We start from the raw sequence: 27,931 nt of genomic DNA on the forward strand, positions 1-27,931 counted from the left end.
ACATAAAGAAAATTAAATGATTTTTGAAAGTGTGTCAAAATATAGCAAATTCGGTCTATATTTATAGATCTTGAAATTTTATGACCGTTGATATAATTTATTTATTTTTTTATTAAGTATTTTCGGCTAAAATAGTCGTAAACAAAACATAGACGTTACAAAAAGTAAGGAATTTTGTGATTGGTTGAAAATAATTTTGACAAGTGTCATGCTTACATTGGCCAAGCATTATCATTTAACTTTTCTTTTTGGAAATAAATGTTCAAACAACTCTTCCACGGTTACTTTTCAAGTTTCTCACCAAATACTCGCCTGCCATCCCTGTAATATTCAGCTGCAGCAACACAGAGGGGACCCACAAATGTCGTGAGTAAATTTCAACAAAGAGAACGCCGCACAGGGAAATATAATTTTCCTCGTGAGTTAATTTCCGTTTCCCCATTAATATGTTGTGTGAGCTAATTTAATCTCACAGTTTTTCACTCGTGGGGAACTTTTTTCCTCTCCGGTGAGAGTGCTCTTACAAACACAAACAAGTTGCAAATTCCAACCCAAACTTTGCACTTGTTGGCATTTAAGACCGAAATGGACCATCTTTTTATGACCTCTACTTCAACTTCTAGTACTATCTTCTTACATACTTACAAAGTTACAATCTTAGAGAGATAAAAAGGGGTTGAAGAAAGCTAAAACAGTGGCCATGATGAAAAGTGAGAAGGAGCAGCCCAAGGCAGTGGTGGTAGGAGGAAGCATAGCTGGAGTATCGTGTGCTCACGCGCTCATATCCGCGGGTTGGCAAGTTGTGGTGCTCGACAAATCAGCTGGACCAACAACCGGCAGCCCAACTGGTGCTGGGCTGGGCCTGGACCCTTTGGCCTGCAACATCATCAGCTCTTGGCTCGGTGATTCCGTACCTCTTTACAAGGCTACCATGCCTCTTACCATTGACCAGGTCTTTAGTTGTTTATATTTGCAAAAATCAAATAAATTTGCTCTAATTAATTACCGTAGTTCAAATTTCAATGGTTTGAATATGCTTTAATCTATACCTATTCTTTAAAAATCAAAATCACATTTGATTAGATGACACGTGACAACGCACTTGATTAGATGAATGTGTCGTCCATTCTTTCCTCCATCAATTTCGTTTTTTATTTTATTTTTTCTTTGTTGTTTAATATATTACACAACTCCAATTGTCTCTTTCATTTCATCTTCCTAGTACAATATCAATTCACCAATCCATTCATTCAACATCTTCCACTTCGTCTTCCGATTACTCAATATTTATGCACCATTTAATTTATGTATTATTTCAACTTTCAAAATTTGGCCGAAAAGCTAGTTTTGTTAAATAGTTTTTCCAACTCCTTCAAGGACTTCGTCTAGTTTTTCCAACTCCTTCAAGGACTTCGTCGTATAACCGCTTGTAACTTCTAGCATCGAATCCCCTCTCTGGCTCTCTCCTCTTAAGCAAAAAAAGTAAGCAAAAAAGTAAGCAAAAAACGCTAGAAGGAGGGGTCGAACCTCCGACCTTGTGGTTAACAGCCACACGCTCTAACCAACTGAGCTATTCCAGCTTATTGTCTACAAGTGTCCAAGAAAATCAATAACCATTTTTAGAGTATCATCACTATCCCTGGCTAACAATTAACAATCCTTTAGGGCATTAAGCCTTTATAATAGCGGTCTTGTTATTCCACTCCTTTTAAATGGCATATGTTTAGGTTTCCAAGTATAACACGTAATTTATAACACCTTGTGGTAGTGCGTGGAAAAACGTTAAATTTTAGAAAAATACTTCCTCCGTCCCTAAAAGATTGTCCATATTCCTTGTTTGGATGTCCATTTAAGATTGCCCGTAAATTTTCCACTTGTTTTCTCTCTATCTATCTCTCTCCTCATGGACACTTTACCAATCCATGTGCATATATTATAACTAAATCTTAATAAAGTGAGTTTGTGGGTTGTTGAACAGAATCAAGTAACAGGCATAGACAAGAAGACTAGCCGGACTTTAACAAGAGATGAGGAATTCAACTTCAGAGCAGCTCACTGGGCTGATCTTCATGGCCTTTTACTTGATTCATTGCCTTCAGAAATATTCTTATGGGGTCATCAGTTTCTGTCATTCTGCATTTCTGATGACAAGAATTCAGTCACTTTGAAGGTTAAAGTACTTAAAACTAGCGAAATCATACAAGTCGTTGGTGATCTTCTTATTGCTGCAGATGGGTGTCTTTCTTCGATTCGAAAAACATTTCTTCCCAACCATAGTCTAAGGTTCCTGTTTACTCATTACATCATTCTCACCTTTTCTACATTAGTCTTGTTACATCATTTACAAATTACAGTACGTACTGCAGTAATGCGTTTCATGTAACCACCATTTTTGCAGGTATGCAGGATACTGTGCATGGAGAGGGGTGCTTGATTTTTCAGAGAATGAAGATTCCGAGGTTATAAGAGGGATACGAAGGGTGTACCCAGATCTCGGAAAATGCTTATACTTTGATCTTGGACCGCAAACTCATTGTGTGTTTTACCAACTTCTAAACAAAAAGATGAATTGGATTTGGTACATTAATCAGCCAGAGCCAGATAAGAAGGTGAAAATTGATTTTTACCAGACTTTATACTGAACATTTTTTGGGTAATTAGCAATTCTAAAATATGTGGAATGTGATTTCAGGGAAATTCAGTAACCTTAAAAGTGAGCAAAGACACAATCAAGAAGATGCACGAAGATGCAGAAAAGATATGGGTTCCTGAACTGGCAGGACTCATCAAAGCTACAGAGGAGCCTTTTGTGAATTTGATTTACGACTCTGACCCCCTTGACCAGATCTTCTGGGACAATGTAGTACTGGTTGGAGATGCAGCTCATCCTTCAACTCCTCATTGCTTGAGAAGCACAAACATGTCTCTTATTGATGCAGCAGTCTTAGGCAAATGTCTCGAGAAATGGGGTTCGGAATATCTACAGTCTGCTCTTACAGAATACCAGTCAGCTCGATTGCCTGTTGTTGCTAATCAGGTACTCCATTCTCGGCATGTTGGTAGGATTAAACAAGGTCTCAGTCTTCCTGATCGCCACCCTTTTGATCCGAATACTGCTACTTCTGAGAATTGCTTTGAGATTCAACAGAAGAATGTACCTTTCTTTAGCATTCCTGACATATAAAATGCTAAAAATAACAACTGAAAATTGGTGACCTATTCTGCACTACATCAACAATACATACGTAGTACTTTGTATACAGTATGATAATCTTCACATTTGTTTATAAAATTGTTTTTGCAAGTACAAAAATTATTTGAGGTAAAATGAAGAGTTCAACCTTGATGGAGCTGAAAGAATTGGTCTTGCAGTCGTTTGTGCCACATTTGGACCAAATTCTTTCAGCCGCTGAACCGCTCTGTTATCAATACTAGATCAAGTTTCCATTCAAGTCCCAAACCTTCATAGTTCCGTTTGAAAATAACGAAACTAGAAGGTATACTTCATTTGTTCAACGTCACAACAACGGAGTTGGTCCTCAACTCCTCTTTATTGAGTACTCTAAGACCAACTGAAAAGCAAACCTTGAGGCTAAAAGGATTAATCACACTAATTGCACTAAAACATGACATTCATAGAAAAAGTGTGGCCTGATAAAGATTGGAAACAAAACTTTTATTTTGTGTACATAAATAAAGAATTCACAAGATGAACAAACGAGTTTTAGGAAACGAAGCGGTGAGCTCCTCCCTCATTATTCAAGAATTAGAATAACAACATAAATCTACCAAAAAAGGCAAAATGATCTCAATCATACATCATCAATTTGCTATTATGATCTCAATTTCGACAAGGTGTTTTAGATATACAATGGGAATAAAAGTAATTCCGCAACAAGACCTGTATTCCCGCTACTGAACATGGAAATGGAGTGAGGTTCACTATTTTACACGAATTTCTCTCATGGATTGTGCAAAATGCAAATCATGCAGCCTTTGGCCATGTTGCTTGGGCTGACATAATGATGCCAACAATCACACCGAACAACCCAAGGGCACTTCCAAAAATCTCGATCACCAAAATCTTCACAAACAGCGTGGAGTTTTGAGCATCAGATAAAGCACAACTGCTTCCAATTATACCCACACACAACCTGTTGCAGAGTCATAAGTGACTTATCAATCAAATTAACAAAACAGACCAACCCTCATAATACAGGTGGCCAGTGGGCTGGTTCCGACCCATCACAGCCAAGCTTCATGGCCGCTTGGACGGTCCACCAAGTGGGTGAGAATAGTTTAAAACTCCGACAGAGCTGTTCTAGTCCAGTCCACCTGTTTTGGCCACCTCTACTTCTAGAAGTTTCATTCAAGGTAAAGGGAAGTATAAGACTCACCCACAAACAAGGTTGGCAAAGCCGACAATAAGTCCAGATGCAAAGATTGCATATCCTGCTCTAAGTGACTCAGGTTCGTAAATAAGAGATGAAGGAACACTCTCTAGCTTTGTCTGCAGAATGATAGCGACAATTACTCCATAAATAGCTACAGCTTCACAAAAGATTACACTGAGAAGAAAAAGAATTTTGGTTATACAAAATCAGCCGGCAAATAGATATATTACGTACAGAACTTCTTTTTTTGTATATATACAAACACATGCCATTGACATGTTTGCTATTTCATCCATATAAACAACGATAGCACTGTTCTCTCACAGTAAATATTTTGAGTGCATCCTACTAGACCATTCCATGAATCCACTAGTACCTTGGACTATATGGGGTGGGGAGGGGGATTGGGGAAATTTGGTGTAGTGAACAAATTTAACCTAATTTGAACTTTGAAGTCATAAAAAGTTGGGACATTTGAGCAGCTAAGACATACAGATCATTACATGCAAACAGAATTTAAAAGTCTGAAAGGAGAATTTGCAAGGGAAAAACTGCTACTGATCAGGGGAAAAAAAACAAGATTTCACCGGACTATATTTTACCTTGTGCAAAAATAGCAAAATCCGGTCAAAAGAGTGTATAGTGCTAAAGTCAAATTGTGACAACTAAATAAGAACTGTTAAACCAGCTTATCCAGTGATTGTTCCTCAGAGGAAGTAAAATAAAAAAAAAAATTGAAGGAGACCATAGTAAAAGTACTGGCAAATAAGAAGTGGTAATTTCATCAAGCCTAAATCCTAATGTGCAAACCAACTAAAAGAGCTTTGACCCAACTCGATTAAATCTATACCTATGTTGTACCTAAGTTCAATCCAACTTATGGAGGTCACTAACTAAAGTTCCATAAGCGAGCATGCAATGTTGAGATTCTCAAAACAAAACAATTGTATGGTGCAAGGACCCAAAGTAGATACCTAATATATACAACTGTCAATTCAATATACTTCTTAATCTCCCCTTACCAAATATTACAATACCTTCCGACTTGTGATCTTAAACTACAATTTCTCCCAATATACTTGTCACCAAGTTGAGCAAAATCCTACACTTTTGAGCTTTGTGCTCCTAAGACACTCAATACTTCAATAGAAACTGTAATCTTCTAATTTAATTTCAAATCCATTTCTTTCTAATACCTCTTCAACTGTCTCTTCAAAACAATATTATGCTCTCTTCGACACTCCGAATAAACAGCTCTCATCATCTATTCATGCCAGCCCACCAACAATGGATAAAATCATGCTTCTGAAAAGCATACTCAACTGTTACTTTTAATCTGACTAAGAAATTGTACACAAATTTTCTCAACTCATGCATCTAACTTAACAATCTAGAGTTTGGTAGCGCCGTCACACTATCGACATACGAAACATTACAATAACTTCTTCATAAATCCAGCATTGCGATTCACTAGCAAAAGAGATCGATTACGATTGAACTAGTCAAATTGTTTTTTTTCTTTACCCTCTCCCCTCCAACCAAAGTAAATTAACACCAACTATACATACTTATTTCAAGTTTGGTTCTAACATAATACAGTACGAGATCAAAGTTTTCCATCATCTAATCTAGGTTTCTATCATAACAGAACATAATGCTCATATTAATAATAAAACAGCACACATTTGTTAAAAAAAAAATTCAGTAGTCAAATTTACAAAATTTAAGGTATTTCATATTTACCTGATGAGATTTTTGGATGTGATTCTAGGAGCTTTGATTGCCGCACCAATCAAACTACTCCCAGTAATATAAATTCCCCTGCAACAACAAAAAAAATCAAAAAATCAGATTCAATTAATTTATAAAATCCTAAAAAAAGGGCCTGCAATATGGAGAAATACCAGGCGGCGCCGAGGACGGAGATGCCAATGGAAAGGGCGATGCCGAGGGCCGAGAAGGTGTAAGGAGAGATCTGAACCAGAGCTCTCGCCCATGAACTTGTTACCGGGTACACCATTACTAAATCTCTTTATTTTCTCTCTCTTCCTCTGTTGATAATTTGGGGGAAATTTCGTTTGTGGGTTTTTGTGATCTGATCTTGAGATGCTGGGGTGTTCGTGGTGGTGGTGTCAGAGGAGAGAGAAATTCAGGAAAATTACAGATTTTGGAGGATTTTAACTCATGTGGGCTTGTGTTTTTGGTGATAACTGATAAGCACTGATGGGATGGGATTTGGGTTGCTTTTGTGAAGTTGGGATGGGATTTTGGAGAACTTTTGGGTTGGGTTGAACTTGCTTTGTTAGGTTCGATTTCGGATGTGAGTTCGATGTAAGATTAATTCCACTTATTTCATGAAAAAATAGTTCACATAATTTCAGATAACATAAATTTATAAAAAGTAAGGGTCAGCCAAGTACTCCCTCCGTTTCAAAATTATAGTCCCGATTGACTAAAAATACGAATTTTAATAAAAGTGGAATTAAGTGTGTTGGAAATTGAAATATAGTACATTTATGATGAAAAAGTAGAATTATAGTACATGTAAAAAAGAATAAAATACACGGAGAAGAGAAAATAGTACATGTTAAAAGGAATAAAGTACATTTTCTTTTTGTTTTGTGGCACCAAATGAGTGTAACATGGAAATTTTTTGTGTTCAAATAAGGAAATAGGACTATAATTATAGGACGCCCGATTTGAAAACAGGACTATAATTTTGGGACGGAGGGAGTACATTTTATAACTAAAATAAGTTTTAATAATTTTTAATATATATTCATGTAAAATAAGAGAAAATCATGATGTACCTTAAATTAGAGATGGTTGTGGGTCGAGCCAGCCCGAGGCCCGGCACGACCACAAAGTTGTGGGCCGTGGACCTGACTTGTACCGCAATTTTTTTTAAAAAAAAACACGACAAGTCACGGCACCACCCATCCCGACACGACAAAGAACGTTAAATTTAGGCTTAAGCACGATGATCCGGACCGACCCGAGGGCACGCGTGCATGGGCGCATTTTTGAAATTTTTGGCCCGACCTCTTACAAGCGGGCTTGACATGGACCAGACCCTTTCAGACCCACTGCCCGTTAGCTCGGCCAGAAACTCGACCTGACCCGACTCACAACCATCTTTTCCCTAAATCAATAGACTATAAATAGCGCGTAAAAAGTACAATAATCCAGCAGTCTAAATTTATGGGCAACTAGGAAGAAAGGGTAATAGAATCTTTCGTTCTTCTCTTCTAAAGTGTCTCTAATAGGGTTTGGTTCAATTATTCAAGTAATGAGATACAAATCTAATATCTCTATTAATATAAGTGAATATGTGAGATTATTTTAGTGAATTCACTTTTGGTATTCCCTTTAGATTACTAAAATATCCTCCACAATTATAGAATAGAGAATATAATGGTAACATACCCAATAGGAAAAGCCCAAAGAAACATTTTAATCAATCTAGCCTCTTAAATAAATTCTTACCATTTTAATCAATCTGTTTATATGAGTTCGACTCTATCTAACTTATATGTTTTTTTATATTCGCACGCGTCGCATATATATTATATTTTTTACATATTATTTCAAGTTTAAATCTCTATTATACAAGTGAAAATGTGAGGTTATTTTAGTAAATCCACTTTTGGTGTCCCTCTTGGATTACTATAATACCCTCCACACTTATAGAATGGAGAATATAATGACAACCTACCCAATAGGAAAAGCCCAAAGAAGCATTTTAATCAATCTAGCCCTTTAAATAAATTCTTACCATTTTAATCAAATTGTTTATATGTGTTCGGCTCTATTTTTATATGTTTTTTATATTTGCACGCATCGCATCGCATTTATATTATATTTTTTACATGTTATTTCAGGTTTAAACGTAATAACACAAATATGTTTCTTATATGCGCATGCATCGCGTGCATATAAGACTAGTATATATATAGCCCCTTAAATAAATCAATCTAGCCCTTTATATAAAGGAGGTATATTTGTTGAATTGTTAGAGCGACGCATAGGATATCTAATGATTTCGGCCAATGTAAAATAAGATTTCTAATTTATTTTTGAATTAAAAAAATTGAGTGCCACGTAGATAATTAATTAGGTGCCACATAGATATTTTAATTAATTAATTACTGATATATACAACTCAATCCAAAATCAAACACTCTAATAAATTTAAAGAAAATCTAAAATAAAATTCATCCAGATCAAACAACAATCTAAATTAAAATTCAATCCAAAATCAAACACTAATTAAATAATAGAGCGCTATGTAGGAAATCTAATGGTTTCGGCCAATGAAAAATAAGATTTTCAAAATTATTTTTAAATTAAAAAAAGTCGGGTGCCACGTAGATAAATAATTAGGTGCCACGTAGATATTTTTATTAATTAATTACTAATATTACGCATGTACAACTTCATCCAAAAACAAACATTCTGATAATTAAAAAATAAATATAAAATGAAATTCGAACCAAAATCAAAAACTATTCTGATATAATATATAAAATATAGCAGTTGGTATATATAAGAATTTTATTTTAACTTAACAATTTAATAGAATTTGTGCATCACACGGGCTAAAATCTAGTTTTATCATTAAAACAGACACTATTTGAGAACACAATGTAATAATATTGTTGTTGTTATTGTTATTGTTGTTGTTGTTGTTGTTGTTGCTGTTGCTGCTGCTGCTTTAAAAAGTAATCTAACATTTGTCTTATCTTCCAAAAATAGTATTATTTTTTATTAGTTCGGGATTAATCCAAACTTTGAAGGATATCTTCCCAAACAGTATTTGACTTGTTGATAAACCACCTTTTCTTTCTCTCTCCTTCTCCCATGGCAGACTCTCTCCTCCTCTACCACCCCCGCACCGTTATGGAAAAAAGTTACCTGCTACTAAGGTTTTAGATAGAATGTACTGTTTTGGAAACACTACTAGAAAAATGACATTTAACGACGAACAATTTCGTCGTTAAAAGCCTTAATTTTCGTCGTTAAAACCTTTAACGACGGCCATGATGTTCGTTGTAACAGGTTCCGTCGTTATTGGCTTTAACGACGATGTTCGTCGTTAATAATTAATCTTTCTTAACGACGAATTACTGTTTCGTCGTTAAGTATTAACGACGGATTATCGGTTCGTCGTTAACAATTAACGACAGATTATTGTTTCGTCGTTAACTTTTAACGATGAAATCATAATTCGTCGTTAAAAATTAACGACGAAGTTAGAACTTCATCGTTAAAAGTTAACGACGAAACAATAATCCGTCGTTAATGCTTAACAACGAAACTGTATTTCGTCGTTAAATGCTTATTCACTATGATCAATTAAACAATAACAACCAACATATCCCTTGTAAAATGTCCTTTCCAACGGGCCAAAAATTTGAATTTTGGCAATAACGACCAACTATTCTGTCGTTAATATTGCAATCATAATAATACTATTTGCGCTTTTCAAAGCACCTACATTTTCCCTATCCAACAATATAAATAACTATAAATCAATTAAACAAATTAAAATTTCATTACTCAAAATATTTTTGACAATAGAATTTCAAGTTATGTTAAATCAAAAATCACATCCCTTGTCTTTAAATTCTAAAAAAGCTAAAAGATAAGTATTCTTGTTCAATCTAAAAGAACAAAATAAAAATCTAACTAGTTGAAGTATTCTGTCTTGGAGTGCCATCTTTTGAAAAGCGTTGTAAGAACACTTCTTTAAATGCATTAAGCTCTTCTTCAACTGAACTCATGCGACTCTTAAGTGCATTGTTTTCTTCTTGTACCGTATCCACGCGATTGGTAAGAACATGATTTTGTTTGTTTGCCTCATTCAACTTAGATTGAAGTTCCACCCTACTAGGTTGTGGTCTTGATAATTCTTTAAGTGTTATTCCTCCTCCAAAACCCAAAACCGATCACGAGACTTCGACTTAAACACCTTTTGTGCTACCTATATAAAGAATCAAAAAAGTTAAATATCATGGCATGGGAAAGTAAAAATAAAACCAAAAAACATATAAATGAAGAAAAAGTACCTGTACATGGGAAAGTGTTGGTTCTTCTTCCATTATTTTCTGAATTTCCTCCTACAACACATGTAACCATCTCAATTAGTATCATACACGGGTGGCTCTAATTAAAGGCCAATTGTCAAAGTTCTAATCTACTAGTTAAATTTCAAGATCCAACAATATTTTGTTTTGACATATCCAACAAATCCCGCACCCCAACAGGGCACCTCTCACTTTTTCTAATTCGTATATTTTCATTCAAAAGCTGTAAAAAACATGGAAAAGAAACTTCAAGAAATCACATATTCATGGAAAAGCCGGCTGCAGTTTGCTGTATTATATTCAGATTGTTAACAAGCAAAGTATAGGGTAATTTGAATTTTGAGTGTTGGTTTGGCTTGGTCTGATATGTTCGGCTGCCTTGTTTCAGCTCGGGTGTATTTTCTAAGTTCTTGCAGTTCTATGGGAATCGAAACACTCACCCTTTAGTCCTCTCCCCTTCGAGTGGTGGCGAGTCTGGTGACTCACTAGACCACTGGTGATTCCCAAAGTTGTGTCACCCTATCATAAGCCTCTTATATACCTGCCTTTTATTGGGGCTCGATATAGGTGTAGGTTTGTAGGAGGATGGAGGCTTGTGCTCTAGGTTACTCTATGAGTCTATGACCTTTGATTATGTGCTTTCTGTGAAGTTGGTATCCTGCAAACCTAATAGGGTATCCAGAAAAGACTAAGCATTACAATGCCAGGTTCTTTTAATTTAGTTCATTACTTTTGATGAGTATGAGTGACAAAATTTAGGGTCATTATTTACCAACCTGTTCTTATAAGTTGTCTCGTTGTATAACAAAACAAAAATTTACCGGGCAACACGAAAGAATGAAGAAGCTGCCAAGAATGCAATGCAGCTTATATCCAAAGCTCAGCTCTTGGACGAAGCCAACGACGTTGTGAAAAAGCAAGATATTGAAATTCAGGAACTCGGAAATGTCCTTCACGGAAAACAACAAGAGATGGAAGAATTGTTATGTACGCAACAGCTTGAAGGAGAGAAGTTAAAGGCTGCGGAGACCAAGTTGGAGAAACAGACAATGGAGTGGTTGCAAGCACAGGAAGACCTCAAAAAGCTTGGTGAGGAGGCATCCAAGCACGTAGATGAGAGCAAGGAAACTATGAAAGATTTTCGGAGAGTTATAAGGCTTCTTGCTGATGTGAGATCTGAGTTGGTCTCATCCCAAAAGTCATGGGTTACCTCAAAACAGAAAATGGAGGAACAAGAGTTGGTTCTTGAGAAGCAACAGCTGAAACTAGATGATCAACATGAAACAATTGTGTCTTACATGAGTAGTCTCAAAAGTGCCCAACTAGAAATAGAAAGTGAAAGAGGAAAGCTTAGAGTTGCAGAGGCTCTGAATAAGGAATTTGAGCTTGATCTATCATTGAAGAGGGGTCTATTGCAGAATCTACTGGGGGAATTGGATGAGGAGAAGTGTTGTTTGCAAAAAGTAACCAGTGAAGTGTCTACTCTTCGAGAGGAGCTGAATATGAAGAGTAGTGAATTTGAAGAAAACAACAATCTTTTGGAAGTGAAGGAAAAAGAATTGGTAGAAGGCAGCATTGTTAGATAATTACAATTCTCTTCAAGAAATACAGTACCTTATTCAATATTATACTCCAACAATAGTATATAAATGATTGCTAACCCACTATAATAACAGTTTTATGTAAACCACATTCAATATTGATCAGGAATACCTTTAAAGCATCGCCAGTGAATATATAGCTTAAGGCTTTCATAACTACTCATTCCATTTAGCTCATGCTATTTTGATACAAAATTTTCAGTTATAATGTTGTAGCATGTAATCCACTAACCAGTCTACGCAATATATCTAACTATTAGCAGTTTGCAAAGCTTGGAAATCAATAATCACATTATATCTAACTATTAGCAGTTTGCAAAGTTTATTCTAGTGAAAACGTAGTTTATTTCACCATAAACCTAACATAGGTGAGAAAAGACATACGTATTTTTGTGTCGTTTCTGCATTTGGGAGGTTAGTGCCTTTCTTGCGAGTTGCGTGGAATACATCTACCAAAGTTGGTTTTTTCCCCTTATTCGCTCCCTTCCACAAAATAACAAAGCACCAATAGTCAAATATACTTTATCCACATATATCTCAAAAAACACAAAATAATACTTTAATTATCTTTCTCACCAATTCATCCTAAATGATTTGTCTAGTAGGCTTGCTCCCTATTCGATGCATTAGCTCTTTTGCATAACTGCGCCTATTTTCAAAGTTCCTTGCACTCCTTTCCTGTAATTTATTTAAGTATTATCATCATTGCATATATAAGAAAAAAAGCATATCATGTAGTTAAGTGAATTTACCTTAAACTTTTCGTCAGAATAAACCTCCTTTATAAGCCACTTCCAATCCTTATCGTCAAGTCCACTAGGTGGCTCACCTTTGTATGCAGCTTCTAAGGTGATTCCCTTTTTATTTCATTAGTGAAGACATCCTAATGTAAAAGAAGTTTCATCATCATCATCATCAGTAAAGAAACAAAAGAACAAGAAGAAGAAATTTGTGCAATCTGTATCCAAATCTGCAAAACCTCCAAAACCTGAATCAGTTGGTGTGTTCATATTTGTGGAATGCAAAACCTTTCACGAAAAATAAGCTCTAATTTATCAGAAATTAAGTTAGTTTAGCAAAAATAAGTTCAGTGCAGTATAAAGTATAAACCATTTGAAATAACAATCTCTGATAACTGTTAAGTCACTGCACTCAGTTCATCACAGGCAGCTTCCACAGAAACTTAGTCAGTTAGCTTATTCCACATCACCAGAGTAATAGGTCGAGTATACAGAAGTAGGTTGTTAGCTTGGTATAATGTGATTTGCGTAGAAGCTAATTAGGAAGAAGATTAATATTTGTCTACATTTGCATTGGGTTCAGAATTGGACTTCCAAATTCAAACCCGCATGACTTTTGGCTTGAATAAACAGTCTAATTAAAAGCTCTGAGCTAATATTGTTTCTTCACAGACAACACACACCTCTCTCAATTCTCTAATGTACCAAAGTGTCAATCTTCCCGTCAGACATCATTGCATTAGCAGTGTTACTCCCGACAAACAGGTAGCCTAGGGTACTACTGGGCACACGTGGGGAGTGCAAGAATAAACAACGAAAACATAGACATGCAAGGGGAAAGGTGAGGTACTGGCTATTCAAGTAAAACTTCAGATCAACTTTGTTATTAGCATTTTTGTTATTTATGGGTACATAAGGCACAAAAAAACAGATAATCAGTTTAAACACATTTGAAAAAAATACTATTGTAGAAGTACCAGGCTTCACTATATTGAAAATTAGTACAAGTGTAGCCTCTTTACATATGTTATTTAGCTGAGGAAGTGAGAAAGCTTAGGGGAATATTCGAGAGAAAGAACTGCTAGTTGGGTGGAGGTAGACAGGAGGGGGAGTTTGGTGACTTTGATGGCATGGAGTAAAGATCAGAATGAAAAAGGAGGTCTTACTTATTAAAGACAAGAACCTTAACGCCAGTGACTCAGATAGGTGAAAAAACAGAACAGAAAGAGAGAAGAGAGAACTAGTGAAAACACAAGAACCTTAACGCCATTAACTCAGATAGGTGAAAAAACAGAACAGAGAGAGAGGGTTTAGACGTATTTTAGATTTACCTAATTGCTAGAATTAGGGTTTCGTATTTAAGGTTCATGCATACTACTCAAAGTTTCTGAGTTTTTAGGTTAGTTTTTTGGGAAAAATAAAACAAAAAGAAAAGGTAGTTGTTTCCCCAAGTGCATATCTAATACGGAGTAGGTAGTTTATGTCAAAAAATATCCAACTAACCATGACTAGTTCACCAGTCGCAAAGGCTTTTGAACCTGCTTTAAATACAAGAAAATTCTTTGTACCATATCTTTTTGTCCACCAAAAATAAGCACAAAGCAACGCCGAAGTCATAGAGTAAGATCTAGAAAACTACAAGTCATATCCAGTAACAAATGTCCTTCAACAAGTACTGTAACTGAAAAATTATAAAATTTATTCAAATGTTTAGAAACTTTGACAGGCTAACTGTAACTAAATGAATTTTTGGTATCTCTAGGTCTATGAATGGATGAGTAACAGAATAGAAAGGTTCAGAATAACCAGCAGTGACACAACTATCCAAATAGGACAAGTGATATAAATACTCTCAGTCGCTAACAAAAGATTTGACACCACTCTAGGCCAACAAGTTAAGAACAGTAATTCACATGATTTATAAGCAGGTCCAAACTGAAAGTTACATGTCTAATTACATTCTTACCGTGACGGCACTCCACATGTGTTCCTTTTCTTTATCTCCAATATCATCCCATTTGCGCACTCTCACCGGGCAAATGTTTGTATCTCGCACTATAATCCCCAAATGCCGTGCAAATACTTTATGATTCGTTCCAACAGCTCTATTGTTGTAGAATGTAATTTCCAACTTCTCATCGGGTTTAAGCTTGGCAATTTCCTTGCATTTGTTTCTTCCCCTCTTTTTCTGATTCACGTTCTTCACAGTGGAAGAAGAGCCAACACCTTCAACAAAAACAAATAATCAATAAAAGTATTAAGTATATAGGATAATCAAGGAAATTTTAAAAAGATAAACCATTACCGTTCACATCTTCTTGAATTGTTTGAGATATCTCTATCTCATTGACATGTTCCTTTTCAATTCTGTCTTCACAAGCCTCGTTATCATGGTTATCAAAGTTCTCGTTTCCATTTTGAATGTGCATATCCTCATCTTCTGATGAAAGCTCATCATCCATGTTTTCCTCATGAACTGGCTCAGGTGATAACTGCCAGTCTTCTACGTTATTACTTGTGGCAGAGGGGTAAGTAAATAATGGATCGAAGGAAGCTCCATCTACGTTAACATCAGAATCATCCCCAGTATGAAGCCCTTTGGAATTATTCTTTTGACCTTGAATGGGCTTTAATACCTGACTGCCTACTGCAGTGGACGATTTAGTCCCAACTCCAATTCCTACTAAAGAAGTGGTTGTAGCTTGTCTTTTGAAAGTATACATATCTGCTAACCTTTGTCCACGTCCCCTAGCCAACAATTGAGGTGGTACATAGCTCCTTTTAGATCCCGGCAAAGAAGCTTTATGTGTTGGCTGAATCGTTTTCTCATTTAGACGAACTACTTCCTCCTTTGAACGAACCATTTTCCCTGCAATAAGTGAATACAATTTCAAGTATTCATAAACAATATTTATTATCTCAATAGAATGATAAATAAACCTAGTAATGTATAAAGGAAATGACTAATCGAGTATCTTACCGCTAACATTCTGCATTATGTGCACGAACAGGAAGAATATCACTCTGCATGAACAGGAAGAATATCAGAAAGTGCAAGTCTGTACGAACAGCACTCACAACACACATTAAAAAAAAGAAAAGAACATGGAGAAATGATCTAAAGGTATATCAATGTGAGCATGCATTACAGTTGTGTGAGCATGAATTGTTGTCCCTTCTTAACTATACTTTGCTGAAAACAACTATGTAACCAAACTAGAAAACCTCAGTTATGATATTATACAAACCTCTAACATTTGAAATATCATATCAAATGTGCAAATGGAGCAAGGTACCAAGGAAAATCAGAATGCAGTAAGTACCACCAAGCAAAAAACATGACTATTTAGAAATGAGCATCAAAGTAACAATAAATATAGCAATAAGAGCCATAATAACAACAACCAGTTGAACAAAGTAGTAGCCAATCTTAAATGTCAAAAAAATCGGAAACTATGAAATCAAAAAAATAAGAATTAAAGAAAAAGTTTAAAATAAATCCTATAAGAAAATCCTAAAAGAAAAAATTAATAATTGCACTATTATAAAAGAAAATCCTAAAAGAAAATCTTTAAAGAAAAAAATAAGTAATTGCACTATTCTGTTCTTAGCCTCTTCATGGATCCTTGCTCTCCACTTATTATATCATCGGTCACAAAAATTGGATCCACGCCATCCCTACTTCTACAAACTTCAGCACTAGCGCTTGTCAAAGAGGATGGTACGTATGTAGGTTTGAATAATTCACCGTGCTGATACGCATCACCTTCCTCATTATCATCAATTTCATCATAGTTGCGCGGTTGAGTCTTTGAAACGAGCTTCCAACCCTTATTTAGGTTGTCAACGGCATAAAAAGCTTGTGTGGCTTGACTAGCCAAAATAAATGGTTCATTAGTTTTTAATTGCTTATTGCAATTAACACTAACAACTCCATATTCATCAACTTTTACTCCCTTTACCTTATCATAAACATCCCACCATTTGCAACGGAATAACACAACTCGGTTTCGCCCAAGATACTGGATCTCTATTATATCTGTTACTACTCCATAATAATCAATGTTCTCATCTCCATCCCCTGTGTTTCCTATAACAACCACCCCACTGTTTTGTGTACTCAAAGACATTTCACGACTTTCTATGTGAAACCTATATCCATTAACAATATAACCGGTAAAAGAAGTAACATATCGTGTTGGCCCACGTGATAATGCAAGCAAATTTTCCATTTCCATGCTTTTATTATTCTCATATAACCGCGCAACCTACCAAAAAGAAATATTTAAGAATTAATTTATTAATTTATAAAGACAGTTCAGTTTTGTTCGTTCAGAACTGATCAGTTCTGTTCTAATCAGATCACAACTAATCAGAACTGTCCTGTTCTGTTCTGAACAGTTCTGATCAGATCAGAACAGTTCAGTTCTTGATTAGTTCAGTTCTGTTCGTTCATAACTTATCAGTTCTGTTTTGATCATATCAGAACTAATCAGAACTGTTATGTTCTGTTCTGAACAGTTCTGATCAGATCAGAACAATTCAGTTCTTGATTAGTTCAATTCTGTTCGTTCAGAACTGATCAGTTCTGTTCTAATCAGATCAGGACTAATCAGAACTGTTCTGTTCTGTTTTGAACAGTTCTGATCAGAACAGAACAGTTCAGTTCTTGATTAGTTCAGTTCTGTTCGTTCAGAACTTATCAGTTCTGTTCTGATCAGATCAGAACTAATCAGAACTGTTCTGTTCTGTTCTGAACAGTTCTGATCAGATCAGAACAGTTCAGTTCTTGATTAGTTCAGTTCTGTTCGTTCAGAACTTATCAGTTCTGTTCTAATCAGATCAAGACTAATCAGAACTGTTCTGTTCTGTTCTAAAAAGTTCTGATCAGATCAGAATAGTTCAGTTCTTGTACAGTTCAGTACTTACTTCCATCTTGAACCAACTTTTAAAGTTTTTGCACCATTCCTCTTCAGAGATTCCAGGATTCGTCAATGCTTGTATTTCAGAATACTCTCTGTGAATAATATTAATAAAAATTCATTTGAAGTGACAAACTTTATAAAAAAAAGAAAAGGAAGTTATTAAGAAAAGTGAAATTAACTTAATAAAACTCGTTCTCTTACCTAAGAAAAAGCTGAACCTCATCACAATTCTTCAAAATATAAATGTGAGCGTCATCCAATTCCCCCTTCTCAAGATCTCTAACACTTGCAGCCCCTAGGCTTCGACCAGAATGACTAAAAATAGGCAGGGTATCATCATGACCTTGGCTATTTTCATAATTTCGATCAAGTCGATTAAATCGGGTCTCTATACTCTGCATATACCTAGAACAACGATTCATGCACTCTTCTGCTACATAGCCCTCCGCAATCGAAGCCTCCGGATGAGCCCTATTCCTTATGTAAGACTTCAGCTTATACATGTATTGTTCTGTTGGATACATCCATCTGAACTGAACTGGCCCTCCCATTATAGCTTCGTTAGCTAAGTGGATAGGTAAATGCATCATCACATCAAAGAAGGAAGGAGGAAAAACCTTCTCCAATTTGCAGAGTTATAGGAATTTGGGACTCTAGTTGCTTCAAATCATCCACATTAAGTACTTTCGCACATAATAAAGTAAAGAACAATGACAACTCAATTAATGCTTCACGTACAAGTGGAGTGAGAAGACCACGTATTGCTAAAGGAAGAAGATGCTCAAGTATTACATGACAATCGTGGCTCTTCAAACCCGAAATCTTAGCTTCCTTCGAGTTTACACAATAAGATATATTTGATGAAAAACCATCAGGGACTTTTAGCTCTTTCAAAAAGTTACAGAATGTTTGTTTTTCGGAGGAGGAATATGGAGCTGGAGGCATCTTCCATTTGTCCCCTACTTTGATAGGGTGCAATGTAGGCCGCAACCCCAAATCTTTCAAGTCATGACGTGATTTTAAAGTGTCTTTTGTCTTCCCTTGAATATTCATTATTGTCCCAAGAACACTATCACATATGTTCTTCTCAATGTGCATCACGTCTAAATTGTGTCGTAAGAGATTAGTCTTCCAGTATGGAAGTTCAAAGAAAATACTTTTCTTATTCCCATTGTCCCCCCTAACTTCATGAGATATTTTTGTCTTCACACTTGGATCCTTAGACAATATAATGTTCTCGAGATCCTTAAGTTCATTAAGAATATCATCTATTGAAGAAGGTTGTGGAGGTCCTTCACGCTCGACTGTTCCATCAAATAATTTCTTATCCTTTCTCCATCTATGATTCATTGGCAAATAGCAGCGATGACGCATATAGCATTCCTTACCTCCGTGAGGTAGCCTCATTGACCGAGTATCCCTAAGACAACAAGGGCATGCTAGATACCCCTTAGTGCTCCAACCAGATAACATCGCATAGGCTGGAAAATCATTAATGGTCCACATTAAAGCTGCACGTAGCTGAAAATGACGTTGCGTTGCTGCATCAAAGGTCTCCACACCAACTTCCCACAGATCTTTCAATTCCTCAATTAGAGGCTGCAAATATACGTCAATTGCATCACCAGGACCTTTAGGACCCGGAATAAGCATTGACAAAATCATATTAGACTGCTTCATACAAAGTTCGGGAGGCACATTATACGGAATAAGGATAACAGGCCATATACTTTATGATGTTTTTGAATTTGCAAAGGGTTGAAAACCATCACTAGCAAGCCCGAGCCTGACATTTCGAGGGTCTGATGCAAAATTAGGATGCTCTGTGTCAAATGACTCCCAAGCCGTTCCGTCAACTGGATGTCTCATTGTACCATCTTTCTTCTTTTTCCCATGATGCCATGTCATCAAAGAAGCAGTCTTGGAGCACATAAATAGTCTTTGCAACCTCGATTTTAATGGAAAGTATCGTAGTGTCTTCTGAGGTATTCTCTTACCATTCGATTTACACTTCTCTTCCCCATTGTGTTTGTTACTCTTCCATCTTGATGCACCACATATGTCACAGGTATTCAACTTCTCATTCTCCTTCCAATAAAGCATGCAATCATTGACACATGCATCAATTTTTTGATATGACAAACCAAGGTCTTTCATTACCTTCTTAGACTTATTATAAGACTTTGGCAAATTTGATCCCTTGGGAAGAAGATCCTCCTTTAAGAAATCTAAGAGCATGGTAAATGATTCGTTGGTCCAACGACCCAAAGTCTTAATATGAAGAAGTTTTAAGAGGGCAGACATTCTAGAACTCTTGCAACCTTCATAAACCGGATCTTGAGAATCCTTCAACAAGTTATAAAACCTTTTGGCATCTGCATTTGGTTCCTCAAGATTACTATCATTCGAGGAAGAACCAACATTATTGCACTCGGGATATAAATCCCGAATAATACCAAGCATTTCATCTAACTCGTTTCCATTTTCTTCCGCGATATTATCATCCCCATCATCATCCCCATCATCATCCCCATCACACATAAGTTGAGGCTCTTGCTCCAACCTTTTTTCCGTGATGAAACCAAAAGGTGTACCTTTTGACTACTCCATAAACTAGAAGATGTTGTCTCACTTTTTCTCGGTCCCCAAACTCACCATTCACACATACGCAACAAGGACAACGAATATTATCGGTTCCCAACTTTTGAAATGCATAGTCTAAAAAACTATTAACTCCCACTTCAAATGATGGGTCATTAACGTAATCTTCGATCGCCATCCAATCCTTACTAGGAGTCATTTTCCCAAAGTGAAAACAAAAAAGAAGGAAAACAGATAAAGGACCTAACTCAGCTGCAAAGAAGAAAAAAGAACCCAAATACTAATTAAGTAAACCTTAAGTGGGGATAAACCATAAGTATCTATATAAAACACCTATATCAAATGCCATAAAAAATATTAGTGACACCAGAATACAAACTATAGAACACACAAGTCTCTACTACCCATTATTCACACACAGAAGAAACAACTTAGAAACTTTTAACTTAAAACCGATCAAAGAACACTGAACATAAATACTGAGAGAAACTAGAATTAGGACACGACAATGAATTAAACATTGATTTTTAAGGAGATAATAAGTTCTTAAGGAGATAAAAGAAAAAAGCTCTATGCTCTTTTATACACAAAGGTCTAATCACATAAACCCCAACAATCATATCTCGAGAAATAGGCGTAGATCCTGCCTAGTTCTCCAGTGTTAATTCAAGCACCATTAATCTAGACATATATTTTTATTTTTATTATTCTTTTTATTATTCAAAGTTTCTAAAGTTCAGGGATAAATATTTGTTGTTAATTCAATTAGGTAGTGGCAAGTTATTAGGAAGTCAGTTTATTTGTTTAGTTGTGTTAGTGGGCTGTTAGTGGAATATCAAACATGTAGGTTCTTAAGTTTTAGTTAGTCAATAATGCACTTAGCCTAAATAAAGCTTTCTAATTCAGATTCCGTCTTATAGGACATATATATTGGTTCTAGCTTTCTAATTATAGGGTAATCTGCTATTTTTTGACTTAATAAGTTTAGGAAATAACAACATAATGGAAAGGTTTGGCATTTGTACTATGTATCTAACAAATATATTAAGCATCAAGATTCAAGAGTAGTCTTTATTGGGAGTTACGGCTAATAGTTCAACTTAAGTCACCCTTGCTTACACCCTTTGGTTTTCTTAGTCGGTATATATAAGTGAATGGCGTGTGAACAGAACCTTGCAAACCAACTGATGTATGGTTTTGGACTACAATGTTGAGCATATTTATCTGACATTACAGGTGCAGTTTCATTTACTTTGTGAAATATGGTGATATGAAATACTGTAAGACACTGGTAAGCTGAGAATTAAGGAGACAAAAATGCAATTAATTCATTATTACTAGAATCTACATAAATGAACACATTGCAAAGACATCTCCATTTAGAAAGAAGTAGAGAAACACATGAATGATCCAACAGTATCCTTAAAATGAATTGAATAAGGCACTTACAAAAAGACCAGCTTAGAATGAATTGAATAAGGCACTTACAAGTAATGCCTTCTCTATTCCAAGAATTAGAGATCCAATTTGGTCAGCTAAGCTTTCTAACAGAACAACGACGAGTTCTTTTTAACACAGAAAAGACAGCAACCTACCAAGATCAGGAACAAGATCAAGAAACCTTAATACAGAAAAAATATAAAATATAGTCAGAGGGATAGTAAAAGGCCAAGAATTAAAAAAAAATCATTATCCAGATCTCATAATCACTGTCAAAACCATGTATCCCATTCTCATCATTCAAGAATTATATGAATGTTTTACTGCACAACAATCAACAAAAAAAATACCATATAGAATAATAGAAACAAGCAATAAAATGCCTCCCTCCCCTCACAACACCTCCTGAACAAATTGAATTTGATGAAACTCTAGTCTAAACATCTATGTACAAAGTTCTGATTGGGCAGATTAATGAGCCATATAACGAATTCAAGCAAATAAATACCGAGATTTGAAAACTATTCAATGTACAAAAACTATTCAACATAAAAACAGAGAAGCAGCAACAACAACAACTGGCTCAAGTGTTGCGTACTTGGGACCTGGTAAGCTGTTACTTGGTTAATTGAGCGTAGGAGGGCAGAGGGCTAGGAGTCTTAGACTAAGGCAGGAAGAATTCAATACAAAATTTAAGATACCATTTACACAAAAATTACCAATTCACAGTTGTTTTTTTTTTAACTGGTCACTCAAATAACACAATTGGCCTAATGATCGAGTAGTAAACCAGTTTTGACTGTATTTAGAGTGCAAAGACAACGACATGGCAAACACGATTTCCAAAGACTTCACCAACAAAGCTAAATAAACGTAGGCACACACACACACATAACAGACTCACACCAACTCGCCTATAATCATACGGGTAAAGACTAAAGACAGATAAATTAGTTCAAAGTTAGACAGATAAAATTACTTTTGGGATAGTAAAAGGCCAAGAATTTTGACCTGAAGCAAACCAGAAGGCACGCGGGCAGAAGGCACACAAGAGCAACAAAATTCCAAACGAGTAACCTGGAGAGTTGAATTTACATTATCATCATCCTCAAACAAACTGATAATGAAAATTACAGTATACGATTCAAAAAAAATCACGTTATTTGAATTGAATTGTCATCAACCATAACAAAACCAAAAATCAAGAAACCGTAAATTTAGAAATAGGGGATTTCATGGCCAAAACATTCACCCAAAATTGAAAATCAGAATTTTTGAAAAGGAAAAGGAGACATACTACAATAGAGAAAAGGAAAACATACCAATCGAATTCAAGAAAATTCTTCAACCTTCGAATCCAATAATCGTCAAATCTGGTTAAGGATTGAAGATTCAGTTTTACCAATTCAATTTCTAGGAGGAATTGAGATTGAGAAGGAGAAATACTCCGATTTTTCTGAGTTTTGGTATTGACGCTTGCGAATAGGGTTATGAGTTTTGGTATCTTTCTGAGGTTTTTTGAGTTTTGGTATCTTCTGAGTTTTTTTAAGTTTTTGGTGAAAATCACCCGCTATCAAATCCCGCTTCCCATTTTGTAGGAATAACGACGACAAGTTATATTTTTATTAATTTTTATTTTTTGCTGCACGCATTAACGACGACGTTGGAATTAAAAAACAATATGTTTATAGTTTTAGGCTTATTCATTAACGACCTACAGTATGCTTCTTGTTAATAAGCAGAAAATAATAGTTTTTACGACAGATATTTTAGTTCGTCGTTATTAATTTGTTGTTAAAGATGCTAATTCTAGTAGTCAAAGATATCACCCAATGTTTGAATTATTCCTGAATTAATCATTGATGATAATATTTTTAGAGGACAGTGTGAAGGTTGGATATTTTTTTACAACGTATCCTTGTTATTATTAATTCTCTTAGAATATACACCTCTGTTCCACAATGATGCTCGATTCAGGATTTCACATTATTCACGCTTGAAGAAAATGTAATTACCAACACACAAAAAAAATGTGAGGTTTTGCTTAATTCGTCTCAATAAGTACTTTAAGATCGAATGTATATAATATTTTTACAATTTTTATTAATATATAATTAGATACGGAGTATATAATTGATATTAAATGTACGTTATATTGATAAATGTGAAAAATAGAAATCGAAACTATCATTATGGATTGAGGGATTATAGTGAACTTAAAGGTAGAAGTTTAACATGGGCTTCTATATCATATCCATTACATAAGTTTAATTGACTTTTTTTAAAAATCAGAGTTTTTCATTAGGGTTGAAGATGTTTTAAACCTCTAATCAAAATTCACAAACACGAATATGCACGAATATGCACATCAAAATATTTGGCATTTTAGATAATACTTCCTATATATTCCTCTAATCAAAATTCACAAACACGAATATGCACGAATATGCACATCAAAATATTTGGCATTTTAGGTAATACTTCCTATATATTACGAAGTACTTAGTACTTCCTATGTCCCAAATTCTTTGTTCCAATTTGACTGAATACGTTTGTCAATATATAATTTTGATCATCAATATTTAATTACATATTAGAAAAACTATAAAATATTAATATTTTGAAAATATATACGGGTATATTAAGATGAAGCCAACAACACTAACATTTGCTTTCATATATTAGAAATAAAATATGGTCAAAGTGAATTATATGAATAGTGCAAAAAGTTAAAATGGTGCGAGTAATTTGTGACCGAGGAACTTTGGCAAAATACTACTCTGTACATAATAGAAATTGCAAGTATTTGGCAATGTAATAGCTACTAGCCTACTACGACAAGTAAACGTCAAAAATGCTAATTGATTGACTAAAAGAAAAGAGGAAGTCTAAATACACGCCTGACATGTATTTGCAAAAACATGCCAACCCAAAATAAAAAGGTAAATGTAAATGTTAAATATTTTTGGGGGGAAATGTATAACGAAATTGTAAATTTGTAAAACGGGGTGGTGATTTGACATTGCTGAGTTGGTATTGGTATTACAAAATTGGTATTGGTATTACAAAAATGGTACTAAACTTTTTTTAAATGAAATTCATTTTCCTTAAATGGTACTCGTTTTGTACTAAATTTTATAAAGTGGTATTAATATCACAAAAATGGTGCTAAATATTTTAAAATGGTACTCAATTTTTCTATATGGGATCCAAGTTGGCAAACGGGGTTAACTATTCAACAATTTCAAAATGGCTGAGAAATTACAAACAAGCCCATGGCATGTATTTCATAATACATGTCTGACTGCGATTTTGACGCCCTCGAAAGAAAACATTCCATATGCATACTCAATGTATCTCAACAATAAAGGAGTTTATGTCCGTTCGAGTTAGCTTGATCATGACTTTAAGGGTTCGAGCTTAAATGAGCTTTGGAAATTCTTATATATTTGAGTTTTACCTCCTAAGAGGTTGGTTAGTTCGACGTTTGTTTACGGACATTCTCATTTGAAATGCCGAATACTTTTGCGAGCCAAGTGGGATTTTAAATGAGTTAGGCTCGCACATGAATAATACTCTTACAAACAAACTTAAATGAGTTGTTTACGAATTAACGAGTCGAGTGTGAATTTGTTTGAGCTTGATTCATTTACTCAACGAGCTCAAAAATTTGTTCATTTGTTTTTTAAGTTAATATACGACTTTTGGCCAAGCTTGTTCACGAGTAATTCACAAATATATATGCTCATTGGCACTCGTAGCGGCTATGGTCAATTAATTAGTTACTTCGTAGCATGTTATTAAGCACTACACATAAAACAACAACCAAGAAACCTCCTTAAACAGAATTTGAATTGTTTATATAATCATGCAAATGATATTCCCCTGTAAAAATGGAGTTATTTTCTTCAAAAACCTCCATAAATACTCCAAAAAAAAACAATTAATTTACTCTAACACACTAATAATTATTAAAACAATATGGAAAAAGAGTTCACATTTTATCGCAAAAAATTATTACCATCCACAATACCAATACAACCTGGTAAAAAAATAGAGTTATCCAGCCTTGATCTTCTCATGGAAAATCATCATCTTAAAATGGTTTTTTACTATAAAACTCCAACAGTTTTACCAATTGGAACATTAACTACAAAACTTAGGATACTTTTTGCGGAAGTTACGTCGTATTTTTCAGTAATTACAGGAAGATTAATAAGAAACAATGATGAAAAATGGATTATTAAATGTAATGATGCAGGAATTAGAATTGTTGAAGCTATTGCTAAAGGGAGTGTTGAGACTTGGTTGCAAAATGTTGATGCTGAGAAAGAAAAGAAGCTTATTCATTGGGAAGATATGTATCATATTTCTTATTTTTGGGCAACTTTTTATGTTATGGTAAGTCATGTAGTTTTAATGACTCGATTTTTTCATACTTGTATTTGAACTACTTCTTTTTATTTCTTAGAAAATTAAAAATAAAATATTGAAACCCAAAAGAGTAGTATTTACCAATTTTATCAACCTGATCATTGTGGGCTAATGGGCACAAGTAATTTAGGTCCGTGACTCCTTCTAAATCACACGAACTTCAAATTATGAAACTTAAATATTATAAATGACAGTTATAATGAGCGGACCCTAGTAAACAGTACCCATTAACTATTTGATTGTAAATTATATTTTTAAGTTGTATGAAAACGAAAATATACAAAGTATTAGAAGATTAAAATTTTCTAACCATTGATTAACTTTTTTTCCCCTAATTCAGGTGACAGAATTTGAAGAAGGTGGAATGGCAATAGGCTTGAGTTGCTCGCATCTTCTAACTGACCCATTTAGTGCAACCCTACTTATAAAGGCCTGGGCCGACCGAGTACTTTGGGGAAACATTTCTATTCCACCCTTCTTTCACCCTCTACCCAAAAGATCAGTGGGCTTTCACAAATCCCACCAACAGCCCAATAACCATTTGATCAATCATTACAAAAGCATACTAGAAAGCCCAATCCCAAGCTCACCCACAACCCAAAAGTCCAAAACAGTCGCGCTTGAATTTTCCGACCACATGGTCCAAGCTTGTATCAAACTGGCCCACTTGAATTGCCCAACTAATGGGACGGATCCTTCGCCCTTTGCCGCTCTTGTTGGAATTCTTTGGGTTTGCATTAGTCGAGTTAAAGGAGAGACAACAAACGGGCTAGTAGATATGTCCATGGGCTTAGATATGAGGAAGACTTTAGGGTTGGACAAAGGGTATTTTGGTAATTGCATGATTTACACAAAAGTAAACGGAGGTGGTATTGGAGTGGATGATCCACAATTAGCAACGAAATTAACAGGAGAGGCAATTAAAAACGTAAACAAAGAGGGAATTATTGATTTAGTTGAATGGTTGGATAATTGCAATAATTTCCCGCCACCTTCTTCGTCCGACAAGGGTAATTTGGTATTTTTGAACCTGGAGAATGTGGACCCTTATTCGACAGTGTTCATGGACAGGTACGAACCAATCAGAATCAGTTATTACAACGAGTCATCTATAGCGGAGAAAGGGAAAGTATTGGTGCTTCCTTCTCATCCCAGTGAAGGGAAATTAAGTAGAATAGTAATGGTCACGCTTCCAAATAATGAAGCAATTAAGTTGTGTGAAGATAAACTTCTTTCTAGATTCTCTCCAACTATTATAATGGGAGCAACATAATCCACTAACTAAATTGGTAATATGATTATGTTGACAATATATGTAATAGCATAAACATGCAAACTAAAATTGTTGTTCGCATGATTTTTAACATGGTGGCCTATGGATATCCCAAACTCGTCATCTCACACGTCTAAATAAAGCGGTTGTTCTTCCTTTCTTTTCGGATTCGCTCACTACACTACAACAATATAATGGTGTTTGGATGAAGTTTACTATTGAAGTAAGCTCAAAAAAGATACGGTTGTGGTATTGTTGTAAGCACATTTAGAAAGCACACTTTCATTTAACTTATTTCGCTATATATTTATATGTCAAGTAATTAAAGTTTCACCTTTAAATCTTTAAAAATATCCTCAAAAATATCAAATTTTTTCGATCTATATCATTTTTCTTTTAATTTTCCACTCACTATATTATGAATTTTTTGATTGATT

At 35.0% G+C, this 27,931-nt stretch overlaps 4 protein-coding genes and 1 non-coding gene across 5 annotated transcripts; 2 read left to right on the forward strand and 3 right to left on the reverse strand.

Moving 5' to 3' along the window:
- Positions 1–349: 349 nt before the first annotated feature.
- On the forward strand, positions 350–3,217 carry LOC110795836 (uncharacterized). The gene is made up of 4 exons (XM_022000861.2): positions 350–952; positions 1,979–2,283; positions 2,399–2,609; positions 2,693–3,217. Exons 1-4 carry the CDS (start codon positions 701–703, stop codon positions 3,182–3,184), a joined length of 1,260 nt encoding a protein of 419 aa, XP_021856553.1. The 5' UTR covers positions 350–700; the 3' UTR covers positions 3,185–3,217.
- Positions 1,507–1,580, reverse strand: TRNAN-GUU (transfer RNA asparagine (anticodon GUU)). The gene has a single exon. It is a non-coding gene; the product is annotated as a tRNA-Asn (tRNA).
- Positions 3,218–3,661: 444 nt separating the features above from the next.
- LOC110795835 (V-type proton ATPase subunit c''2) lies at positions 3,662–6,618 on the reverse strand. Its single transcript, XM_022000860.2, has 4 exons — positions 6,299–6,618; positions 6,138–6,215; positions 4,398–4,568; positions 3,662–4,154 (listed from the first exon to the last, which is right to left on the reverse strand). The coding sequence occupies exons 1-4, from the start codon at positions 6,412–6,414 to the stop codon at positions 3,986–3,988; spliced, it is 534 nt and encodes a 177-aa protein (XP_021856552.1). The 5' UTR covers positions 6,415–6,618; the 3' UTR covers positions 3,662–3,985.
- Positions 6,619–10,012: 3,394 nt separating this feature from the next.
- On the reverse strand, positions 10,013–23,325 carry LOC130465978 (uncharacterized). Its single transcript, XM_056834743.1, has 11 exons — positions 23,110–23,325; positions 22,799–22,864; positions 21,836–21,938; positions 15,802–15,845; positions 15,127–15,690; positions 14,788–15,047; positions 12,834–12,964; positions 12,658–12,759; positions 12,466–12,564; positions 10,463–10,513; positions 10,013–10,377 (listed from the first exon to the last, which is right to left on the reverse strand). The coding sequence occupies exons 4-7, from the start codon at positions 15,815–15,817 to the stop codon at positions 12,926–12,928; spliced, it is 879 nt and encodes a 292-aa protein (XP_056690721.1). The 5' UTR covers positions 15,818–15,845; positions 21,836–21,938; positions 22,799–22,864; positions 23,110–23,325; the 3' UTR covers positions 10,013–10,377; positions 10,463–10,513; positions 12,466–12,564; positions 12,658–12,759; positions 12,834–12,925.
- A 2,438-nt stretch (positions 23,326–25,763) lies between these two features.
- On the forward strand, positions 25,764–27,655 carry LOC110795827 (protein ECERIFERUM 26-like). Its single transcript, XM_022000854.2, has 2 exons — positions 25,764–26,188; positions 26,562–27,655. The coding sequence occupies exons 1-2, from the start codon at positions 25,769–25,771 to the stop codon at positions 27,492–27,494; spliced, it is 1,353 nt and encodes a 450-aa protein (XP_021856546.2). The 5' UTR covers positions 25,764–25,768; the 3' UTR covers positions 27,495–27,655.
- The last annotated feature ends 276 nt before the right edge of the window (positions 27,656–27,931 follow it).

This window comes from Spinacia oleracea, chromosome 1, assembly GCF_020520425.1.
Source record: "Spinacia oleracea cultivar Varoflay chromosome 1, BTI_SOV_V1, whole genome shotgun sequence".
NCBI classification, from domain to species: domain Eukaryota; kingdom Viridiplantae; phylum Streptophyta; class Magnoliopsida; order Caryophyllales; family Amaranthaceae; genus Spinacia; species Spinacia oleracea.

Coding starts and splice junctions, on each gene's coding strand:
- LOC110795827 (XM_022000854.2), top strand. CDS start 25,769: ATGGAAAAAGAGTTCACATTTTATCGCAAAAAATTATTACCATCCACA. Junction 26,189..26,561: donor GGGCAACTTTTTATGTTATG/GTAAGTCATGTA, acceptor CCCCTAATTCAG/GTGACAGAATTTGAAGAAGG.
- LOC110795835 (XM_022000860.2), bottom strand. CDS start 6,414: ATGGTGTACCCGGTAACAAGTTCATGGGCGAGAGCTCTGGTTCAGATC. Junction 6,216..6,298: donor TCCGTCCTCGGCGCCGCCTG/GTATTTCTCCAT, acceptor TTGTTGTTGCAG/GGGAATTTATATTACTGGGA. Junction 4,155..4,397: donor TTTGCCAACCTTGTTTGTGG/GTGAGTCTTATA, acceptor ACTCTGCAACAG/GTTGTGTGTGGGTATAATTG.
- LOC110795836 (XM_022000861.2), top strand. CDS start 701: ATGATGAAAAGTGAGAAGGAGCAGCCCAAGGCAGTGGTGGTAGGAGGA. Junction 953..1,978: donor TGCCTCTTACCATTGACCAG/GTCTTTAGTTGT, acceptor GTTGTTGAACAG/AATCAAGTAACAGGCATAGA. Junction 2,610..2,692: donor AGCCAGAGCCAGATAAGAAG/GTGAAAATTGAT, acceptor ATGTGATTTCAG/GGAAATTCAGTAACCTTAAA.
- LOC130465978 (XM_056834743.1), bottom strand. Junction 15,048..15,126: donor AATTCAAGAAGATGTGAACG/GTAATGGTTTAT, acceptor TTTTTGTTGAAG/GTGTTGGCTCTTCTTCCACT. Junction 12,965..14,787: donor ACATGTGGAGTGCCGTCACG/GTAAGAATGTAA, acceptor CTTTTACATTAG/GATGTCTTCACTAATGAAAT.